Source organism: Ceratotherium simum, chromosome 15 (assembly GCF_057802395.1).
Source record: "Ceratotherium simum simum isolate JZ-2026a chromosome 15, ASM5780239v1, whole genome shotgun sequence".
In the NCBI taxonomy this organism is placed as follows: domain Eukaryota; kingdom Metazoa; phylum Chordata; class Mammalia; order Perissodactyla; family Rhinocerotidae; genus Ceratotherium; species Ceratotherium simum.
The window spans coordinates 43,286,062-43,309,275 of record NC_141914.1 but is presented as its reverse complement, the minus strand read 5'-3'; the positions used below and the strand labels follow the sequence as shown (position 1 = coordinate 43,309,275).

The window sequence follows — 23,214 nt, the reverse complement described above, 5'->3', positions numbered from 1 at the left end:
TGTTTCCTTCCTTAGGTTAGGGAAGTTTTCATCTATTATTTATTGAAATAGATTCTCTGCCCCCTTGTCTCGCTCTTCTCCTTCCGGGACACCTATAACACGGATGTTAGTGCGCTTGATGTTGTCCCAGAGGTCCCTTAGACTGTCCTCTCTCTTTTTAATTCTTTTCTCTTTTACCTGTTCACCTTGGGTAATTTCTTCTAGTCTTTCTTCCAGCTCACAGATCCGTTCTTCTGTATCCTCTACTCTGCTTTTGAGTCCCTCTAATGAGTTTTTCATTTCCAGTATTGTATTCTTCATTTCTGATTGGTTCTTTTTATATCTTCCATTTCTTTGTTGACATTCTCACTGAGTCCATCTATTCTTCTCCCCAGATCAGTGAGCATCCTTAACACTCTTAGTTTGAACTCTCTGTCGGGTAGGTTGCTCATTTCTGTTTCACTAAGTTCCTTTTCTGGGGTTTTGTCCTGTTCCCTTACTTGGAATATATTCTTTTGCCTCTTCATTTTGCCTCTTTCCCTGTGCTTGTGTCTACGTATTAGGTAGGTCAGCTACGTCTCCTGCTCTTGGATAGGTGACCTTATGTAAGTGATGGCTTAGGAGGCTTCCAGTGTGCTTCCCTCAGTTCTCAATGTTCCAGGGGTGACCCCTATGTGGGCTACGTGTATCCTTCTGCTGTGGCCTGTTTGCTCTCCCTGTAGGCGCCCAGGAGGCTGAGTTATGCTCCTGGCCAGCTGTTGTAATGCTCAGCTGCTTGTAGTTGTTGTGGGCCCTTCAGTCTCTTTATCAGCTGTGGGGAGCCCCAGCACAGTTGACTGCAAGTTCTAATACCACATTTGTGTTGCAGTATTTCTTTTAAGTGAGTAGGCCCCCACTGTGGCAGGTTGTTAGGCTCAGGGCCTTACAATTGCTGTAAGCCTCTAGCCTATTAGGTCTCTTGTCAGCTCTCTGAGGATTGCAGCTGGGTGGGGCTGGCCTCAGGCACAGGAGCACCCAATTGTTTCAGGTTTTGGAAGGTGGAGCAAACCTCCTATGTGGGTCTTTGAGAAGTACAAGTCTTCTGTGGCTGAGAAGCCCTGCCGCCCACAGGTCCACACACACAGTCAACACAGTCCTGCCGCGTGTGAGCGCCCCCACCTCCCCAAGTGGCCCCAGCCTCTCCACGGCTCGACCCCCACACACTCTGCCACCGCCCCACACTCTCCACCCGCTCCTTGTGCACACCCTGCCCCGCTCAAGTCAGCTCAGTTGCCAGGCTGCAGAGAATCCAGTCACCAATCTATGCAGGCCCACACGTTGCCTGAGGGCTTGTTGTTGGGTGGGGCTAGTCTCTAGGGGGGGCTGCCTGCCCTGGCTGAGCTGGATTAAATCGGTGCTCTAGCGGGTGGAGCAGACCCTGGGCTAGCAGGTCTCAGGGAGAACTCCAATGGCGTCTGTGTCAGCACGCTCACACCAGGCCACAACAATGGCCGCCACCAATGTCCCAGTCCCTGGAGAGGTCTCACCCCTCACCGAGATGCACTCAGGGCCTATTAGGTGAGTCTCTTGTCACCGAAGCACTGTGCACCTTTCTTTCTGGTGATTTTAGGATGCTTTCTGGAACGGGTGAGTTTGTGCGTGGGCCCTTTAAGAGCCAGTTTTAGTTTCTTTGTGAACTGGGTTTTCTGGGGGTGCTACCCAATGCTTTAGTAGCAGGCAAAGTCAGATATTATGCTGCTGGTCTCAATTGTGCTGGGTCCACAAAATGCCCACAGCGGGGGCGCTCCCCGGCTCAGGGCCCCGCGCCTCCAGGGAGGCTGCGTACCTGTGAGCTGCTCCTGGCGGCCGTGAAGCTGGCGGCTTGTGAAGGTGGCGTTTTTCCTCTCCAGAAGGGAGTCTCTGCCTCTTCTACCCCAGTTAGGATTGTCCGTTGTTGCAGGAGTTCCTCTTATCCAGTTTTCAGTACTGTCTCAGGGGTAATTTTTCCACGAGTAGTTGTAAATTGGCTGTGTCCACGGGAGGAGGTGAGTTCAGAGTCTGCCTACGCCGCCATCTTGACTCCGCCCCCCCGAAAACTCATATGTTGAAGTAAGTTGAGAACCTCTATTTATTCCACTGCTTTCATTCTTCGTTGCCTTCTTATAGGCTGTTGCACTTGTTATTTTTAACGCATTAAACTTAACTAGGTTTCCATGAATAATGGAAGTGGACTGTCTGTTCATTGGCAGACAACAGGGAAAGTCCCTACCATAAGAGTGGTAAGCATGTTATTTAAAACGTAGTGTGATTGACACGTGGTGTGCATTTAGATTAAGCAAATTTGAAATAGTGTGATATAGAAAATATTAACGAAGTCACTTGATACACAAAATTGTACATAATGAAAATCTGTACTTTTAAAAATCTAGAACCACACAATTTCAAAGTTAGCAAATCAAGTGAACTATAAACTGTATTATGCTGTCACCAAATGGCATCAATAATTGTTATCCTTTGCCAGAATCACGTGGACTATATTGTTCCATGTATTAAAATATCAGAAGATAATTCTGGTGACTATTTGGCTATTTTAACACTCACTGTTATGATTATATACTGCTTCTTTTATATACTATAACAAAGTTTGTAATCATTAATCAAATCATGGTGCTAATGCAAAAAACAAGCCCTAAAAACAAATAAATTTGGAAGAACAGTTAGATATGCTAAAACTTTAAAGAAGGCCAAACAAGTACCAAGAAACAATGAGCTGCTGATTTAGGAGAGCGAGCTCTAAAAATAATAGATAATTCTGCATCCAGATATGTAAATACATCTCTGAATGAGGAGGGGAGAAGGAGAAGAAATAGAAGAGGAAGAGGAGAAAAAGAAGAAGGAGAAGAAGAAGAAAAAGAAAAAGAGGAGGAAAATTGGGAGAAATAACAACACAGGAGGAGGAAAAGAAGAAGAAATGAACAGAGGAGGAGGAAGAAGAGGAAGTGAGGGAGCAATTGCCATAATGGTTGTAGATTTCTGTGCTCTGACAATGCACTCTCCTTCTTTATGCTTATTAATTTGGGAAAATTAGACTTGAATTATTCAAATTATGCATTATGCAAACTTTTAAGAACATACCACTCACATAAAATATGATCTCCCCTTATAAAATAATGTGCTCAGATTCAGTACTATGGATAGTTTACCCACCAGAAGATCCTCCGGTGGTACACTCAAGGTTGGAACGAAGCTTAAAGTTCATCTGCTTCAACCAGCTTTCAGGCAGTATATGGAATCTCCTCTGAAACATACCCCAAAGGTGACCAAAGTGATCCAGAGATCTATAGGTCTATTAAAGCCTTTGAGTTTGCAAAGTTCTTTCATGTGCATAATCTCATGCAATCTTCACAATAATTTTATGCAGACAGAATTACATTAATTTTACAATGGGAAAACTAAAGCTCAAATAGTCCATATTGATTGCTTATGGATACAAAACTAGCCAGAAAAAGACCAGGTCTTCTGACACACAATTCAGTACTTACATTCTATCAACTAAATAATCCCACTTCATTGTCGAAAACATTTATCAAATTTCTTTGAAATTCCTTTTGTGCCTAAACACTTAATAAGTAGACAAATATTTTATAAAATGTATGGACAAGCTCTCTTCCAGCTTACCATCCCCTAACCAGGACAGTTAGTTAAATCAACTGACCCCTGGAACTTAGATTCCTTGAAAGGACTTTTCAGGCCATATCGTGTTAGCCCAATGCCTTCCTTTCTCAAAAATGGAAACATAGGTCCAAATAGGTGAAGAAATTTTCTCTGTGTCATCACATGGCTATTTCCTAACAGAACACGGGAATTCTAAATATTCTTCCATATCTAATGTGACAGATTTAGGAAGATATCTAAGAACATACTTCCAGCTAATAGCAGGCAAGATAGAGAGAAAAGAGCTCATTTCTTTTTCCAACTCATCCTCAACCACAACATCCTCTTAATGAGTAGTGTTAAAAAAAGAAACCCAAGAAATTGTTCATGTTTTTAGAATACTCTTAAAATAGAGTCTTAAAGCTGTAGAGAGTTTGCCTGGTTGAGTGTGAAACTGATCCCCACTGAGCCGTGTTAAAAGAGCCAAAGGTCGTCCCCGATAGGATTTTACCGTGACAGCCAATCTAAGCTCACTTAATTAAGGCTGCTTACATTCTAGATGGATTTCTTCAAAGCAAAAGTAGATCTAGTCTGATGATTTTTTTTTTTTTAATTCTAATAGCATTCACTTTTACATTAGTACCAGTGCTGAAAACTGTTAATTAAGGGATATGAACCTGGTCTGAGCCCATCACTGTCAAATCTCTGTTCATGGAGGCAGATGGAGTTAGGGTGCACATGCCACACATTCCTTCCCTCCTGAGAGTGTCTAATCCCAGTGCCTGACAGAAAGTGGGTGCTTAGTTGTCTTTTTCCTTTGTTCTTGCTTACATAGCTTTATCCTAGTGAGTTCCTCCAACTATATCATCTTTTTAAAATATGTAACATATGTACATATATGTGGATATAGATGGTTATATTATAGTTATAGACTAGTTGGTAGGGAGGACCATGTACTTGCAGACTAAAGAAGAGGACGTAGACAAAGAAGAAGAAAGGGATGAAGATTAGTTATACAGTTAATTATACATATAACCTTATTCCTTTAAAGTTTTAAGATAGCCAAGAGGCATATGAAAAGGATGATCAAAATTAACAGAAAAGAAAGAAGGGGAAAAAATGAGGAAAATGAGAAGGGAAAGAGGATCAGAAAATAAAGAAAAGAGAGAATGATAATGAGGTCTGACCAACAATATTGATAACCATTTATTAAGGGACTCCTGTTTGCTGGGTACTGAATACTTTACATTCTTACGTCGAACAGATATTCGTATTCTCATTTTGCAGAAAAGGAAACGGGAGTTGAGAACAGGGCCACAGAGCTGGAATGTTTTTTGAGTTGCGATTTGCCTACCTGCTTTCCACTATTCCACTATTCCTAAAGCGTTTAGGAAAACAAAGAGGCAGTCGCTGGGAAAAAAAAGAACTAAAAGAGAAAGAACAGGGAGATATTTAGTTTCTCATTTGTGCCTCTTTGGCTTCCGGCTGGCTATTTCAGTCAAGTGGTCGTGTAGAAACCCCAGTTAGTCCCTCTCAGATGCCCAGGAAAAAACAGTGCCGTTCAAGTCCATTACTTATGTTGAAATTTACAAAGAATACAAAGGTTTTAATCACAGGGGGAAAAAAATGTTATTCTTTAACTAATGTTACTCAGTTGATGTTGGGCCAAAATTGTAGGAAAAAATATATAGCATAAGCGAGTCATGATAGCTTTGAGGGTCAAGTGAACATATAAACATTCTCCATAAGCCTTGTTTGTGTAAACAAGTATCTACTTACACGAGTGTGTATATCTTGGCTCTTCCATTGGACCATTGCTGGCTGCAGACCCAAGCTCTTTCTAAGTACTGAATGATTCAAGAGGAATTAATCTGTGAGTAATTTCAAGTGTTTATTATAAGATGTTAAAATGAGGAAGAGGGTGGTTTGAAGGATGGCATAAAATAACACAATTCCCAGAGTTTTAAGCCCAAAGACTATTCAGGAGGCAGGTCTAAGGTGTATTTCTTAAACAATAAAGGAAATGCTTTCCTTTATAGACCAATGAACATCATGCCCTGGAGAAGAGAGTCCTCTCAATTTATAATGCTGGATTTGAGAAATACAGCTTTAGTATTGACATGGTGCTTTTATGTTTAGATCATTTTATTTAAAATCTCCATCCTCCATGGAAAACAATTAAGTTTCAAGTGCCATGGTAAAAAATGACAGGTCCTATGCTTAATTTGCTGTGTAGATTACACTCTCAAACAAACATTCTCTGATGGTTTAAAACAGTGGTGGCAGTACCCAGGGAGAGAGGTCACCTAATAAGAGAGAGTTTTTTCCCTGTTTTATGCCGTTTGTAAAATATTTTGGATATCACCTCCTGCACACATTTCAAACTGACAAGCATACTCTGTGTTTCAAAGCTATCTAGATTAGAGCCATCCAATATGATAGTCATTAGCCAATTTTAATTTATAATTCTGTAGTCTAGTCTCACTAGCCATAGTTCAAGTGCTCAATTTGAGCCATATGTGGCTAGTGCCTACTGTATCAGTCAGTGCAGGCTTATAGAACATTTCTATCATTGCAAAAAAATTCTCTTGGATGGTGCTGCTCTAAACAAATATCCCCCCTTCACATAGGTGAAAACTTTTTTTTAAAGATACATTGTCAGAAGGGAGAACAAGAAAGCAATCACTTTTCCTCCTCTCCTGCAATTTAAGAACATGAGACTCAAAAGGTTAACTGGGTTTCTCAAAGTCATAACATCAGTTAATGAGAGAACCAAGACTCAAGTCCATTTTCATCATGCTCAGGCCCAGCCCACTCACAGGGCCTTTAAACTGAAGGCTAGGAATAAATGGTGCAGTCGGGTGGCCACAGTATTTTCCAACCACCATGAGTTCCTGACTTCTGTAAAATGAAATTTCACAAGTCTCCAGCCTCTTCCATTTCCATTCTCACCTCTCCAGGTACCTACCACCACCACCCTTTCCCCCTCTTCAAACTCCATTCCAAGCTAGCACAAATTCTCCTTTGACCTCCTCTCCAAGGTCCTCTAAGCCAAAAACCCAGGCCCTTTCCCTTCAGTCCGTGGCCCCAGGTCTCAGAGGAGCCCCATGTCCATCCAACCCCAACCCTCAAGCTGAGATCCTAATCCAACCACATCTGGGGAACCTGTGTGCTGACTCTATCCCTATAAAGCTGACTCTTGAGCAGAGACCTACCATGAGTCCCTGGCCCTTCTACCCAGCGGTATGCATGTAGGAGAGGTTCCTTGGACACATTCCTAGGTGGTCGCTTCTTGTTCTAAGCAGCAAAGACGAGAATGAGTCACAGGCTTGTGACAACCATGCTGTCACTCTGCAGCAGCTTCTTGGGGATGGGAGACTATCTGGCCAGCAGCAGAGACCTGTCAGTAATCAGGTCTGACTTGTCTCTCAAGTCATTCCATAGGCTGAGGCTGGCCTCGCTGAGAACTGGTAGCAGGTACCATGAATTATAGACAGTTATTTCATTGTCTACTTTCAAGTAATATAAATGAGATAGTGGGTTTTATTTTCATAAAATTTATGATTACAGAAGTGTTCAAATTAGAGTTTAATCACACAGGAAAAAAGGTCTGAAAATGAGTCCAGATACACATACCCACGTACATACACACACCCCAGAAGGGTTATGATGTTTGTATTTGGGGAAAGACCAAAAAAAAGAGTGCTTTTTATAGTTGTCTATAATAGTCTTTTTTTTTTTGCTAACAAAACTTTTTTTATTATTACTCCTTCCTATGCTTGTTGAACTGGTATTTAGATTTAGCATATCTGAAATAACTATAGTTAAAAGGAAATACCAAAATCAGAGTCAAAGCATCTCTTCCAGGGCACAGGATGCCAAGTACCCTGGAATCAACGTTAAGAGGATAGCACCCCATCCTCTCATTCCAAAAAGAGTTTACATAGAAAAATAGACACAGAAGCAAAGGGGCAGAAGTACAAACATGGAAGATACACTTTGGCCTTTGTTCTACCAAACTCTGCTTCCCCCACCCCCGTGTCAGACCACGGGAGACAACTTAAGGGTTTAGGTGGGAGAGAAGCCTTGGCCTGTCAGATCTCGTGGTCAGTTGTCGGAGATTGAACGTGAACATCTACTCCAAGACACACACTGGTTAGCTCTCATATTTTGTGGCCCCCTCCCTGCCTTTGGTGTCAGCAGCCATAGGCAGGAGGCATTTGCCTAGTTCTTAAATCACCAGCTGCTTGATCTTCAGCAAAATACTTACAGTATTGGAGATTCAATGTTTTTTATCTGTAACAAGATCATGATAATTCCAAGCTCATAGGATTTTTTAGTAAATAAGTGAGAGAATATATGCAAAGTGCCTGCCACAGAGTAGGACTTCTCCAAACAGCTTTTGTGCCCTCTGTCTGGTAAAGTAATATTAGCAACAGTCACCAACCTTTTTGAGTGTGCAGAAACAACCACATTTAGAAGATCAACAGTATTTCCAAATGGGTGCAGACAAAATTTGACCAGACACAGGAGCTGGCCTGGTGGTGTAGTGGTTAAGTTCATGCACTCCACTTCTGTGGCTCGGGGTTCGCGGGTTCAGATCCCAGGTGTGCACCGACACACTGCTTGTCAAGTCATGCTGTGACGGCGTCCCATATAAAGCAGAGGAAGATGGGCACAGATGTTAGCCCAGGGCCAGTCTTCCTTAGCAAAAAAAAAAAGGATTGGCAGATGTTAGCTCAGAGCCGATCTTCCTCACAAAAATAAATAAATAAATTTGACTAGACGCAAAGTCTAGTCTTGTCTCTCTTGTCTTTCTGACCTCACAGCCTTCCACTCCCAATCCAGGGCAGCACTACTGCTTCCTCAGGAACTTCAAGAAAGGAGGAAGTTTTTCTTGATGTATTGTGGTCGCAATGCCAGACCCAAACTTCTTCCCTTGATGAACAAGAACAGATCTCTGTGCAGCCCCATGCTCTACCCAGCTCTAATGGCTAACTAGCTCTCCCCACCTCCCCAACCCCCAGTCCTCTGCATGTCCACACTACAGTCCACACCAATGCTTCTGTGCCCCCAGGGAGGCTCCAGGCTCCCCTCCACCAAAGAGGCCCCATAGTTAGCTTGACTTCCTTAGCATATCAGCACAAAACACAGCCACAGGAGCACCACAAAGCCCGCATACCTAGTTCTCTCTATTTGCAAGTGGAGATACAAGGAGAAAGGCCTAAGGGAGAATGTGCAAGGCAAATGGCACTGATTTCCAGGGTACAGTTTCAGGGTCTCTGGAACAAAGTGATAACTTACAGCTGAGGGGAGGGGAGCAGGGGCATCTGCCACTTACTAGACATGAGACTTTCATGTGACCTAGTTAAATTTTTTGATCCTTGGTTTCCTCATCTGTGTAATGGAGATAAAAGCACCTAAGTCTTAGGGTTGTTGGCTTGATTAAATAAGAGGATAAATTAGAAGCACCTGACACAGTGTCTGGCGTTAGGTAGTTCCAAATAAATGATAGCAGTTACTGTCAGTATTAGTATGACTGCTAGTACTACCACCTGGAAAATCCAAGGAATTGCTCCATTGCAGTTCTACTCTGAAATGCTCTTGGCAGAGTAGAATAACAAGAAAAAGAACTTCTTGGTTCCTCCCAGATATTTGTGCCAATTTTCCAGTAAATATGATCAATGTCAACACTTGGCTACAACTTAAAATCATCCAAGAGCTTTAAAAAATCTTGATGCCCAGGTTCTATACCCCATACCAATTGTCAGAATCTCTGTGAGGGGAACCCAGACATTAGTCATTTTTAAGAGTGATTCTAATGTGTAGCTAAGTGTGAGAACAACAGTTCCAATGGCTGTCTTAGAAAGGTAACACCTTTAGCAGGGCTTCTACAGGCTTCTGATTATACCTCTATTATCACACTTGTCCCCTTCTAAGGAATTACTTTTAAGTGTGCTCCAGTCAATGCCTGTACCCCCATGAGACTATTCAAGGCCAGGGACCATGATTTATTTGTCTTTGTAACTCCAGTCGCAATGATATATAATGATAATGATGATGGCAGCCAGCTTCCATGGAGCACTAACCCTATGTGCCTGGCATTGGGCTACACTCTTTACAAATATTCTCTCCTTTAATTCTCACAACAACCTATAGGGTAAAATGCTATTGTTGGCTTCATTTTGCACCTGAGAAAATTTAGGCACTGACAGGTGAAGACACTTGCTTAAACAGGTAGTCTGACTCCAGAGCCTCAACTCTTCTCCGTAGAGTTATAGAAACCTCCATATCACAGTGTGGACTTGGAGCATTTATCAATAAAAATAACAACAGTAGCAATAATATCACTCACAATTTGTTGAGGGCTCCCTCTGTACTGTGAACTATGTTGATCCCTTTACCTACTTGATTTCATTTAATTCTCACCAAAAACATAAATCTACAAGGCAGTTCCCATTATTATTCCCTTTTATGAGGAGGAAATTGAAACTTGGTAAGAGGTTACATAATTTCAAATGAGGTCATTCAGAGTGAGATAGGGATTTGAACTCAAGTATGTCTGATTTCTGCCTCTTAATTACTAAACAATACTGCATTTGTTTGTGAATTCACCAATGGATGAATGAAAGAACAAATGAATGAATGAGCGAACGAATGAATGACCTCCTCAAGTCTTCTTCTATACTTGCCTTCTTTATCAACACTCTCAGCAAGCATTCTGGTTTATAAGAAGCTTAATTCCTCTTACAGGTTAGAGGGAAAAATAGCAGTGTACTCATTCTATTTGGGGGAGAAGAAAGGGGAAATCAACATGAAGGAAATGAGTCTCTGCAAATTCCCAAAGATTTGGAGCTGTAGCCAATTTGTTAGTTTGCAAATGAAAGCTCTGTCTCCGCTTTTCACTACTCTGTTCATGCCTTTAAAATTTAAACGAGAGGCTTAACATCTGCTGTGTGTATTGGAAAATCAGGAGAGCTGTGAACACTACACAGAAGATGTACTAGATGTTTTCAAATGTTTCCAGTTGCTAGGCAACACACTTCCTGCTTTCCAGGCACTTCAGCTAAGTCACCTGGGCTTCAGCTCTGAGGAAGTCTTGAATTAAACTTCCAGCCCTAGACTGTGACACACAAAGTGTTGCAACAGAACCACAGAAGAGGGCATTTGATTTCACACAGGTTTTCTGAGACGTGTCACGGGCCATAGTCACTGTCAGTGCCGAATCAATAGCAAAAGATGGCAACACATTGTGATTTTTTTAGAAACTCAGTTTTTTATACAGTGAAACTCCCTAAATCTGTTAAACATCAGAAAGGGCGCTTCTGAAGTAGTAAAAAGTATAAATACAGAATATTTTTAAAGACTAGAATATCGCTCATTCAGTTCAGTTCAGTAACTTCGAATGAACTAACAGAATTGTTAAGTAGAAATTCTATTTTAGAGGAAGGTGAGAATTTTTTTTTTAGTTAACACATGGATGCACCAGTTTAGGCAATTCTGGTACTTGTTTACCGGTTTCCCCAGGATTTTATGTGTACTGCTCATTTAAGCGATTCCATGTAGATCTTGTTTCATCTCCACTACAATTCTGGGAGAAAAATATTTCCACCATTTTTACGGATAAAGTAACTGAGATTATGTGGATAAGATCCCTGTCTGGAATTAACAGTTAAGTTCCAAAGACGTTCAGAGGAGCCCAGGATACAAAGCAATTTCTGCCGTGTGCTTAAATCCCAGCTTACATGTACCTACCTTTTCTGATCCCTGAAGCCTGCCCGGGGCCACGCTGCCCAAACCAGCCACCTGGGCCCCTGTCTGTGCCTTCCCATTTAGATCCTCAGCTCTGGCAGGTGGCCCCTAGGGACCTGAAGTAATATAAACGAAGAATACCACTGGCACATAGTGTATGAACTAAGTGACACCCGCAAGCCGTAGGAGGAAGCAGGGCCCCGAGGCTGACTCAGCAGAGCAGGGTTTGCACAGCGCCCCGGATTACAAATTACAATCCACTCTGAACTTCTCATTTCTTCCTTTCCCCATCACAATCCCTTAACCAGTCACACCCAAATTGGGGGAGGAGATGCGGCGCAGGCAGGGACTTTGGAGAGAACCTTATCAGGAGGACACAATTCTCAGGTGCCTCATTCGAAACCTCAATAATCATAAATTCTAGATTTGCGTGCCAGCTAGAGGAAAGCTGACTTGTGTTTCTCCCTTGCTTATAGAGGGCCTTCACTGGGCCCAAGGCCTGGAGGCAAGGAGGGTTCCTAACTCAATTAGCGGTGTATGGTTGTGTGTGTCTGGGGGGGGGGGCAGGTGCATACACGGAGGGAGGCAGCAAAGAAAAGCCGTTTTACATATGAATGCCACTCAAAACATTCAAATTCTTCCTGGTACTAAATGGGGTAGAGAGCAAAGTTTGAAAGTTTTCAGTCTTCCCTGAGGATCTTGTTAATTTGATTTTAATATTAGACCTCCTTATAGTATCGATATTATAATTCAACCTCCTATGTTTCTGATGAGGCCCTGGCCCTCAAATACTTCCTCTGTTACATCTATTATGCACTCATTCATTTATTCAACCCATATTTGATATTTGTTGAATGGCTACTATGTGCAAGAAGCTGAAAACATTGTGAGGAACTGAACAGACATGGGCCCTGCCCTCAGGGCAGGACAGCAGATTGTTGCCAAGGGGACATTAATTGAGAACTTACTGTACTCTAAGTACTAGGCTAATCCCTTTACATCATTAGCTTATTAAGTTTTTATTGCATTCAATTCTCACAGCTACCACATGAAGTAGATATTATGATTAATCCCTTTTTACAGAAGAAAAAACTGAGTCTGAGGAAATGATAGTTGCCAATAGTGAGTCAAAATTCAAACCCAGGTCTTCCAGAGCACAAACACTTCACCACCGTGCCATGATGTTTCTATTTTAATTGTGCGTATTTGCATATATTTTAATTGTGAAGATTAAATACCATAATACAAGCAAAACTCTTAACATTGTGCCTGGCATTTAGTCTGCCATAGTTATTTTTATTCTCTCATCCTGCACAGAGAGAACCCAGCTAATCCTGAGCCCCTAAAACTTCTGTCATAGCCAAGTCCCTTTGATAAGTCCCAGAAAGTCTTCTTCTTGACCTGGCCCTACCTCTCCCCTCAAAACAGATTTCCAACTATACTCTAAGAACCCAGAGGCCAGACTGTCATTCCTCATAAGAAGCCTGGTGCATGGGCTCCGGAAGACCTTCTCCTCGTTCAGAGAAGCCCAGAGGAGGTCCCCACTCCAGTAGCCTCTCCAGATTCAGAGTGTGCAAAGCCTTTCCCTGTGGTTCACTGGGAACAGTGACCCCCAAAGTCCTAGAATTTGTTCAGAAAACTTTAATATGCATCAGAATTTCTTAGAGGTTTTTTAAATGCAGACCTCCAGGCCTAACCTCTGAAGATTCTATCTTGGTAAACTGGTGGTGGGGTAGGGCAGGATATGAGCATTCCATGGGCTTCGTATGCAAGTCATTGAAAGACCACAGAATAAGAACCAGCTTCAGGATTAGCTTCACTTGAGGCTGCAAGGAATCTCTTAGCCAGTAAAGCCCCTCCTCCAGGGAGCTCAGTCCACCCCAAAGAGCCAGAGAAGACTGAGTCCTCAGAAAAGGCTGGAAGTTCCACTTAAAAGTAAGGATAGGCCAAGCATCTCTTTCGTCATCGTCTTTGGACAGTCAGAAGACACAGAGTTAAAATAATATTTCTTTAATACTTGCCATTTACTGAGAATTTTCTATGTGCCAGGCTGGGTTTAAAGGAGAAAGCACTGGTTTTGGAATAAGATGACTTCCTTTCAAATCATGTTATGTTTCCTTGGGCAAATTATTTAATTTCTCTGAACCTCTGATTCCACATCTGTAAAGTGGGAAGTGTAAAATGCAGTGTTGTTACGGGGATTCACTAAGATCAATAATCTGGTCTACGGCAACACGTAACAAATGTTGGTTCCCTCAGTTCCACCCCTTCTCCATCAGACAAGATGCTTGCTGATGTCACTGTGACCAGGGAGTATTCAAATAGATTGTGTTTTCTACCTTGATGTTGTGACTGTAATCCTTCTATTGTGCCACCTAAGTTTTAGAATGCCCCTACCTTAGAGTCTTTATTCAAACAAGGAAATTAATAGTGTATCTGCTAGGTCCATGTCATTTTTCACCAATAGAAAATAATAAGATTAACATATTTATTAGGGAGCCTAATCACCTAGATGCTGTAATCTGTAGATGTTGTGTATAATGGGTAGAACTTGGGACTGATTAAAAATTCACTCGTTATTTTGGAAACCTATCCCAAGAGACTCTCTGAATATTACTCAATTAATAATGTGTACAGTCTAATAGAAGGAGGCTGCAGTAATGTGAATGCATGTGGGTGTTATACTGACTCAACAAATATTGATTAAATGTTTCCGGGGGGTCCAGCCATTGGTACAGGTGCTGAAGACACTGTTGAACAAGGCAGACAAGGACTTTGCTCTCATGACACTTCAACCTAGTGAGAAAATACTACTGATGATTGCTGACATTTGTTAAATGCATCCTTCATGTGAGGCACTGCAATATTAATTGCTTGACATCCATGTTATTTTCTTAAGAATCCCACATACATTAGCTGCTTTTATTATTCACATTTTATAGGAGAATCTAAAGCACAGAGAGGTTAAGTAACTTGCCCAAGGTCACACACATGATAAACATCAGAGCCAGGATTCAGATGGGCTCCAGAGATTTCTGCCTCAACCACTGTGCAAATTGTCTCTTTATATAATCTGGAGTTTAAAGTGGTATTTATATTGTTCAAAGAGATTTTATATTTTATTCTATGAGCCTCATAACACATCTATAAATTAGGAATAGCAAGTGGTAAAAATTGCCATTTTTGAGACCAAAACCAAACAGAAAGGTAAAGCAGCTGTAGACTGGGAGGGAGTGGACACAAGAACTCATATTTTTGACACCTCTTGTCTTTAGTATTCCTTTTACTATATACGTATACATATATTCTGTTGGAAAAAGGGGGAAGAGGTTGTTAGAATATGAACTGAGCCGAGTGACCTTAGAAAATGCCCAGTCTCCTCATTGTAAAATCAAGGTAAAATTGTAGACTTGGGATGATTATTGTAAGGACTGATTTAGATGAAGCATATACAGTCATTGGCATGTAATGATTACTCTGTAAATGTTAGAAACTCTTCATCTTGTGGTTATAAATTTATATGTTTATTCTTTCACATTGGATATGGGCAAATACTCAGAGAAACTACATCTCATTCCTGGGAAATTTCTGAAACCAAATCACTGTTAGTTATAAAATTACAACACAAAATCAGCTCTATAAACCTGGTCCACATGAATATTTAACGGGCATACAACATAAGAAAAATAATATTGTAGCTGAAAATGGAGAAAAGAACTTACCTACTCCAGAGCAAAAATAGTTCTTAGAGATCACTTTAGAGATCTGGTCCAACAAATCTATAAACCAAATGGCAGACAGGAATTGCCTTGTCCAAAGTTCCACATCCAGTCGGGAGCAACATATTTGGGACTAGACTTGTTCTGTACCACCCTCCCACTCCCTACTCTGCCACTACCCCCCACTCTCCACCCCAGCCTCATCCACATGATCTCTGTCACATAGAATGACTTCTCCAAGGCTCTCAGCAGTGCCCTATAATGCCACCTGAGGAGCCAGGCTCTGAGACCACCTTGATGCACAGCTGTCTTTAGGTGGACTCCCTTGGTACAATTTAATGGAAAGAGCACCTTTGATGTACGTTGGTTGGCAAACTGGTCCCTGTACAGAGAGTACAAGGAGAGACAGAAGAAAGAGGTAGACCACTCCAGATGGTAGGTGGCGAGTTTAATAAGCAAGGGAACTTACTTACAAGGTTTGTCTTGGGCAGCCACAAGATGAGTAGATCTCTGCCCCCGCCCACCAGAATCTTAAAAGTTTATATAGAGGTCTTAACTGGGTTCAGTTACGTATACAGTCCAGATGGTCTCAACAACACATTACTATCTCAAGGTGGCATCCTTGAAATGGCTCTGGCTATGGCAATGGTGGGCAGAATGCACATTCCAAGGACAGGGGAGGCATTGAGGAGCTTCTGATTGCCCAGGTCGAGCCCGAGGGTCAATTGGCAGTCACATCCTCTTAATGACCTCCTCCAACAATGTGGTCTGAAAATGATCACCATTATAAATACTTCAGCCCTGTGGGGCAAACCTACATAGAAGTTCCCAAGTAATGGAACTCCCAGAACACACAAATCTCTGATCATTAACCTTGTGGAAGAAGTGTTTGTCTGTATTGTCTTATTAGAGTCTGCTTATTTTTTTACGGAAAATAGAAATTCCCCCTACATGTGAAAATCTTATAATTATTTTGTTAAATTCTCAAGATCTCCACACATTTTTCTATTGTCCATGAGAAATGGAACACTTCAGAAAAATAGCTACTAGCCAGAAAAACTTGGTATTAATTTTCCAAGAAAAGGATTCCTGATTATGATTAAATTGCAAGTCCCTTCCTTAGTAAAACACAAACACAAACACACATACACAATTGAAAATACCAGACACAACCTTTCTTCTTCACTGCTTCTAGTTTTCATTTCATTATTCATTGAGCAAATATTTCTTCAGACCTGCTAGTATTCGGTCCTGTATGCTGGGCATAAGCTACAGTCCTCACCTGGAAGAGTCTGGGGAGCCAGACCCCCCAACAGGTGTTTTATAATGCTCCCCTAGACTCAAAATGGGCACAGTGTAGTGGGGGCAGTGAAAGGAACAGCTATCTCTTCCTCAGACAACCAGGGAAGGCTTCACAGAGGAAGTGACTTTGAATTAGGTCTTGGAAGACCAGTGGGAATTTGCCAAGTGAAGACTGGGGAGGGTACTTGGGACAGAGGGAAAAGCATGTGTACAGATGTAGACTCGGGAGAAAGCACGATGTGGTTATGAATGATGAGGAGGAATGGTGGGCAGGAGTGAGTGAGCCAAGTTTGGAAAGGTAGGTTGCAATGATGTTGAGAAGGGTCTTTTGGGTCAAGCGAAAGAGTTTGCACTTGTTAACCTGCAGGTGGGTGGTTTTGCTCCGGTGGGGGCTTTTAAGCAGCAATGACCAGATAAGGTCCCTTTTGGTAACATCTGATGTTTGTCAGCATGTGATAAAGCCTTTGTACTTGAGGTTGGGTCCCTCTCTCTGAGAAATTGGTCATGGAAATTAGAGCTGAAGCAGAGTCTTCTGTCTAGAAATAACACATCTGCTGCATTCTGAAGCTCTTCATCCCTGATTCTGAAATTCTGTATGTCTGCCCTGGCATTTCTATAGCTCCAAAGAGAAAAAAATACATATTTGATCACTTTGTTTATTTTAGAGGTAAATTACAGAGAGATTTTGAAGGTTCCAGCCTACTCTTTCAGTTGGGGATTTAAAAAGGAGAGTTTGGGGCTGATTTGAATAAAGGCTCCCGTTCCCAAGAGCTTTGTGCTTTGGTAAGCAATGTTGGCTGATTATTGCCTCATGCTTTTCTGAAACAGCTGCCTGTCTCCTTTTAGAGCTCTATTCTAGGGGAATTGCGAGAGCCACAGAAGAGAATTTAACTCCTGAGTACTCAGTTCATTGGGGTAGAGGAGCTATGAAAGAGGAGTGGTACAGTTTTGTTTGTTTGTTTCAGAAAGTTGGTGGTGGTTTGAGGCGAATAGTGAAAGGTTCTTTCTGTGAACGCAAATGGAAGTTTCGTGTGAGGTGTGTCTCTGAAATCCACCTTCTCAATATTTTGATGTGTGTCTGCCTGTGTCTTTGAGTTAACTTGGTTTTCAGCTGGGATTCAGCATTTATTTCAAGGAGGGACAAGTTAGAGCCTGCATCACTGGCCTGTTTTTCTGTTTTCTGAATCCTACTCTCAATCTAGTTTATTTGGAAACCATACCATGCTACTACAGCTGGATTTATATTCAATCAGGAATCACCTTTTACTCATTTAGCAATTGTTTATTAAACCCTCTGTGCACCTGGCATTTTTAGATGTATGTGTATTTTATCAGTGGAGTTTGGTTTCCTATCCACGTCTAGTTGTAATCACATGATTTAACAAAGGGCCCTTGGCTTAATGAGCTTCCCTTTCACGGTAGGATGACAATGAAGCAGAACTGCCCAGGATCCTGGGTGAACACAAATCGATTTTTCAGGAAGCAAGTCGGAGGTCTGCAGTGGTCCTGTGGCCCTGCTTGAGGTTTGGATAGAGACGCTGGAATTACCTGCCCCTCTCCCGGTCAACTGTATAACTGTCGTCTGTCAGTGCTCCCCTCCTGTGAGGTATCTGTCCTTACTGTCAGTTGTTCCCGACTGAATACACACATCCCTCTTGCCAAAGTTTACAATTCAACCGACTCCCAACAGTTTTTTCAAATTAGCCATGGACTACTCGTTCTCAAGGGACAAAGCAGAGCATTCTGCAGTTGGATCTCACACACGTCAGCAGTGATCTTGGCTTGTCTTCTACATCTGATATTTCTGACATTTCTGAATGCCTAGATAATATATATGATAACATTAATAATACAAATATTTATTGAGCACTTATTTCCTTATAATTTCCTCTCTGGTAAGTGTTGTTCTATTATAGTGTCCTGTGTTGAGATCAAAGAAAAAAAAACCTTACCAAGTACCTGAGATTTTTGTCTGTCTATCTATCTATCTATCTATCTATCTAATCTACCTAATTTTCCCCTCAAGGAAGCAAACTTTTCCCCTCAGAAGTTAGGAACATTTCCTTATCTGTTCCCTGACCCTGAATCAGAAAGTCAGCGTTAGAGCCAGTTTGGGCACTGAATGACTGTGCTACCTAAGGAAATTTATTTCATCTTTCTGGGCCTCGGTTTCCTGGTATGAGACCAGAAGGGGCAAAGGATTAGGTGAGGTCCGAGTTGGAATATAATGAGAGATTGCTTACGGCCACATACCAAGTTGGCACCAAACTGGGGCTTAGAACTAGTCTGGGATCTTTCCCCAGCCCCACACCACCTGAGAAATCTCTTCAGGAAGCACATCCACATACTTCAGTCTGATGTTTTTTCTCTGTATCATTTAGGCATTTTTCTGACCTAATCAAATACATGGTCCTACAGACATCATAGGGACACAGATCTCCTCCTGTGTCATTCTAAACTCATACCCATGGAGCTGGGGTCCTGAGTGATATGAGACCTATACCTTCACAGAGGCAGCAGGTTGCAGTGAGATGAGGTTCAACTTGAGATATGGACCTCCAGGGGCAGGGGTGGGTCCCTGAGCTGACAGTTCTCCCAGCCTCCAGCCCAGCACTGTGACTTTCCAAGCATCACTACACCAGGCTGGGCCTAATCTGTTCTCTCCAGATTAGCGCTGCATATGGAGCACAGTGTGTTACAGCTTAGCCCTGTTTCTTGCATTTTCAACACTTGCTTTATTCTTTCCCTTATGGCTATTGAGTGTCAACACTCCTTTTCCTTTCAGCACACTAAATCCTGCACGGGGCAGGCTGGCATTGTGCCGAGCAGGCCCAAGTCAAGCGCTTTCTCTCACTAGAGTCTTTTAACCACAAGGGAGTTGCAGGATCTTTGAACATTCCTGTGGGCTCCATTTCAGGATCCTTCTCTTCAGGCGATGCCACATTTGACTTTGATCCCCAGTGAACAGGTAGGGAGGGCCTTGCTTAATGACTCCTAGGTGACAGCCTGCGTGACTCCGCTCCGGGCCTCTGAGCCACTTCAGAAGCGATTAACCCTGCTCTCACAGGGCAGGGGGAGCATTTGGCTTCACTATATTCTTTCTCCAAATTTGACTTCTTTTTCTTTTGGACTTTTTTTGCTTCCAAAACCTGTTTTTTTCCAGTGGCTTGGTAATACATATGATTTTCAAGTGGAACGAGCTCACAATTTTTATGTTTTCTCCTGGTCAATATCAAAAACACCATTGTAAACTGGAGACATACGGCAGATTTGTCAGCTTCTACAATCTTTATGTCCAGATATTTCTTTTTTTCCTTGCATTTTAAAATCATCATACAGTAAAATGGAGTCTTTTTTTTCTTTTTTCTTTTTTCTTTTTTTTTTTTTTTTTGGTGTTTGGTTCTATCAATTTTAACACATGTAATCACCACCACAAACAAGATAGAGTTTTCTCAACCTACTGGCACCTTGGTCCTCAAATCTTCCTCCCATCTTTAGCTTCTGGCAACTACTGTCCTATAGTTTTGTCTTTCCAGAATGATGTAAAAATGGAATCAGAAAGTATGTAATCTTTCGAGTCTGGCTTATTTCAATTAGCATAATGCATTTGAGATTCATTCATGTTGTATGTACAAGTAGTTTGCTCCTTTTTATTGCTGAGTAGTATTCCATTGTGTAGATGTACAATAGTTGTTTACTCCTCTATTCCCTGAGGGATATTTGGGTAGTTTCTGGTTTATGGCAATTATAAATAATCTGCTAGACACATTGTATATAGGTTTTTGTGTGAACCACGGTTTCATTTTTCTAGAATAAATGCCCTAGAGCACAATTACTAGGTCATACAGTAAGTGTGTGTTTAACTTATAAATAACGGCTGTGCTGTGGAAAATGTACAAGAGTGGCTGGATTCCCACCAACAATGTACAAGAGTTCAAGTTTTTTCACATCTTTTCAAGCACTGAGTATTGATTATCAGTATGTTTCAATTTTAGCCATTTTAATAGATGTGTAGTACTCTCTCATTTTGGTTGTAATTCACATTTCCCAAATGGCTAATGATGTTGAATATCTTTTCATGTGCTAATTTTCCTTTTCTGTATCTACTTTGGTCAAGTATCTGTTCAAGCCTCTTGCCCATTTTAAAAATTAAGTTATTTTCTTACTGTTGAATTTTTTTTTGGTGGGGAAGATTGGCCCTAAGCTAACATCTGTTGCCAGTCTTCCTCTTTTTTGCTAACATCTGTGCCAGTCTTCCTCTATTTTGTATGTGGGATGCCTCCACAGCATGGCTTGATGAGCGGTGTGCAGGTCCACAACTGGGATCCAAACTTGCGAACCCCGGGCTGCTGAAGTGGAGTGCACGAACTTAACCGCTATGCCATGGGGCCAGCCCCTTACTGTTGAATTTTGAAAATTCTTTTTTTTTTTTTTTTGTTAAGAAGATCAGCCCTGAGCTAACATCCATGCTAATCCTCCTCTTTTTGCCGAGGAAGGTCGGCTCCGAGCTAACATCTATTGCCAATCCTCCTCCTTTTTTTTTCCCCAAAGCCCCAGTAGATAGTTGTATGTCATAGTTGCACCTCCTTCTAGTTGCTGTATGTGGGATTCGGCCTTAGCATGGCAGGAGAAGCGGTGCGTCGGTGCGGGCCCGGGATCCGAACCCGGGCCACCAGTAGCAGAGCTTGCGCACTTAACCTCTAAGCCACGGGGCCGGCCCTGAAAATTCTTTATATATTCTGGATACAAGTCCTTTGTCAGCTATGTGATTTGTAAATATCTTATCCCAGCGTATAGCTTGTGTTTCTGTTCTCTTAGCAGAGTTTCCTGCAAAGCAAAAATACTGAATTTTGATGAAGTGCAATTTATCAATTTTGGTGTCATATCTAAGAACTCTTTGCTTAATTCTAGGTAACAAAGATTTTTCTCCTGTGTTTTTGCTAAAAGTTTATAGTTTAATGCTATAAGTTTAGAGTATCATTCATTCAAAGGTAGATTATATAAGGGATATGAGGTGTAAATTGAGGGTTTTTTTTTGCATGTATATGTCTGATTGTTTCGACACATTTGTTGAAAAGATTGTCCTTTCTCCATTGAATTATCTGTACTTTTGTAAAAAAAAGTCAGTTGACTATATTTGCGTGAGTCAATTTCTGGACTCCCTATTCAGTTCCATTTATCTGTGTGTCTATCCTTTCACCAATACCACACTTCGTAGTGTGGTATTACCATAGCTTCATTGTAAGTCTTAAAATCAGTAGCATAATTCCTCTAATTTGGTTTTTCATTTTCATAATTGTTTTGGCTATTGTAATTTTTTTGCCTTTCCATATAACATTTACAGTCAGATTTTCTATATCTTTAAGATATTCTGCCAGGATTTTGACTGGAATTACACTAAATCTGTGTATCAATTTGGGGATAATTGACATCTTTACTATGTTGAGTCTTCCAATTCATGAACACAGTACGTCTCTCCATTTATTTGTGTCTTCTTTGATTGCTTTCATCAATGTTTTGTAGTTTTCAACATACAGAATAGGAATGTGTTATTTAGAAGAGCGTATTTAATTTCCAATTTTTTGGAGATTTTCCCGATATCTTTCTGGTATTGATTTCTAGTTTAACTCTATTATGGTCAGAGAACATACTTTGCATTATTTCAATTCCTTTCAACTCGTTATGGTTTCTTTTGGCCCAGAATATGGTCTATATTGATGAGTTTTCCACGTGCACTTAACAAAGAAATTTCAGTGAAATCATTGGGTGGAATGTTCTGAGAATGTCAATTGGATCAAGTTGGTTGATAATGTTGTTTAGGTCTTTTATGTCCTTACTGATTTCCTGTCTATTATTTCCATGGATTACTGAGAGAGAAATTTTGAAATCTTTTACTATAATTGTGGATTTCTCTATTTCTCCTTTTAGTTATATCAGTTTTTGCTTCATGCATTTTGAACTTTGTTGTTAAGTGCATAACATTTAGAACTGTTATTTCTTATTAGTGAATTGTCTCTTTTATCATGATGTATTGCACTACTCTTTATCTCTGGTAATTTACCCTGCACAAAGGTCTACATGATCAGATATTAATCTAGCCACCCCACTTTTCTTTTGATTAGTTTTTTCATGGTATATCATTTCTAACTCTTTTACTTTTAACCACCTATAGCCTTTTGTTTGAAGTGAGTTTCTTGTAGACAGCGTATAGTTGGTTCATTTTTTTAAATCCATCCTGACAATGTCTTTTAGTGGGTGTATTTACAACATTTGCATTTAATATAATCATGGTGAATTTAGGTCTGCCATTTTATTATTTGTTTTCTCTATGTTTCCTCTAATCCTTATTCCTTTGTTTTCCATTCCCTGACTTCTTTTAAGTTATTTAAACATCTCTAGTGTAACTTTATCTGCAGTGTTTTTTACTATATCTCAAGGTTGTTTTTTTAGAGGCTGTTCTAGGGGTTACAATATATACACTTAACTTTTTATAGTCTATATAGAATCAATATTTGACTACTTCAAGTAGAATGTAAAAATCTCACCACCGTATAGGTCTCTTTATCCTTCCCCTTTATAATTGTTCTATATGTTGTATCTGCACTCACTGAAAACCTCATGTGACAATGTTTTCATTTTTGCTTTCAAGCATCAAACATTTACACTCAAGAGGAGAAGAATAGTCTACTGTATTTACCATTTTTATTGCTCCTTTCTCATTCCTGAGGTTCCAAGTTTCCTTCTGTATTGTTTCTCTTTTATCTGAAGAATTTCCTTTTCTGATTCTATTAGAGCAGATCTACTGGCAACAAATTCTTCTGGTTTTCCT

At 41.0% G+C, this 23,214-nt stretch overlaps 1 protein-coding gene across 1 annotated transcript in view; it reads left to right on the top strand.

Annotated features, from left to right (window-relative positions):
• Nucleotides 1-1,406: 1,406 nt before the first annotated feature.
• The window catches only part of KCNMB2 (potassium calcium-activated channel subfamily M regulatory beta subunit 2), a 107,718-nt gene continuing 85,910 nt past the window's right edge, over nucleotides 1,407-23,214 (top strand). Inside the window, exon 1 of the mRNA XM_087439991.1 lies at nucleotides 1,407-1,536. Coding sequence (XP_087296117.1) covers nucleotides 1,427-1,536 — 110 coding nt within the window. The 5' untranslated portion in view covers nucleotides 1,407-1,426. The remainder of the gene's footprint in view (nucleotides 1,537-23,214) is intronic.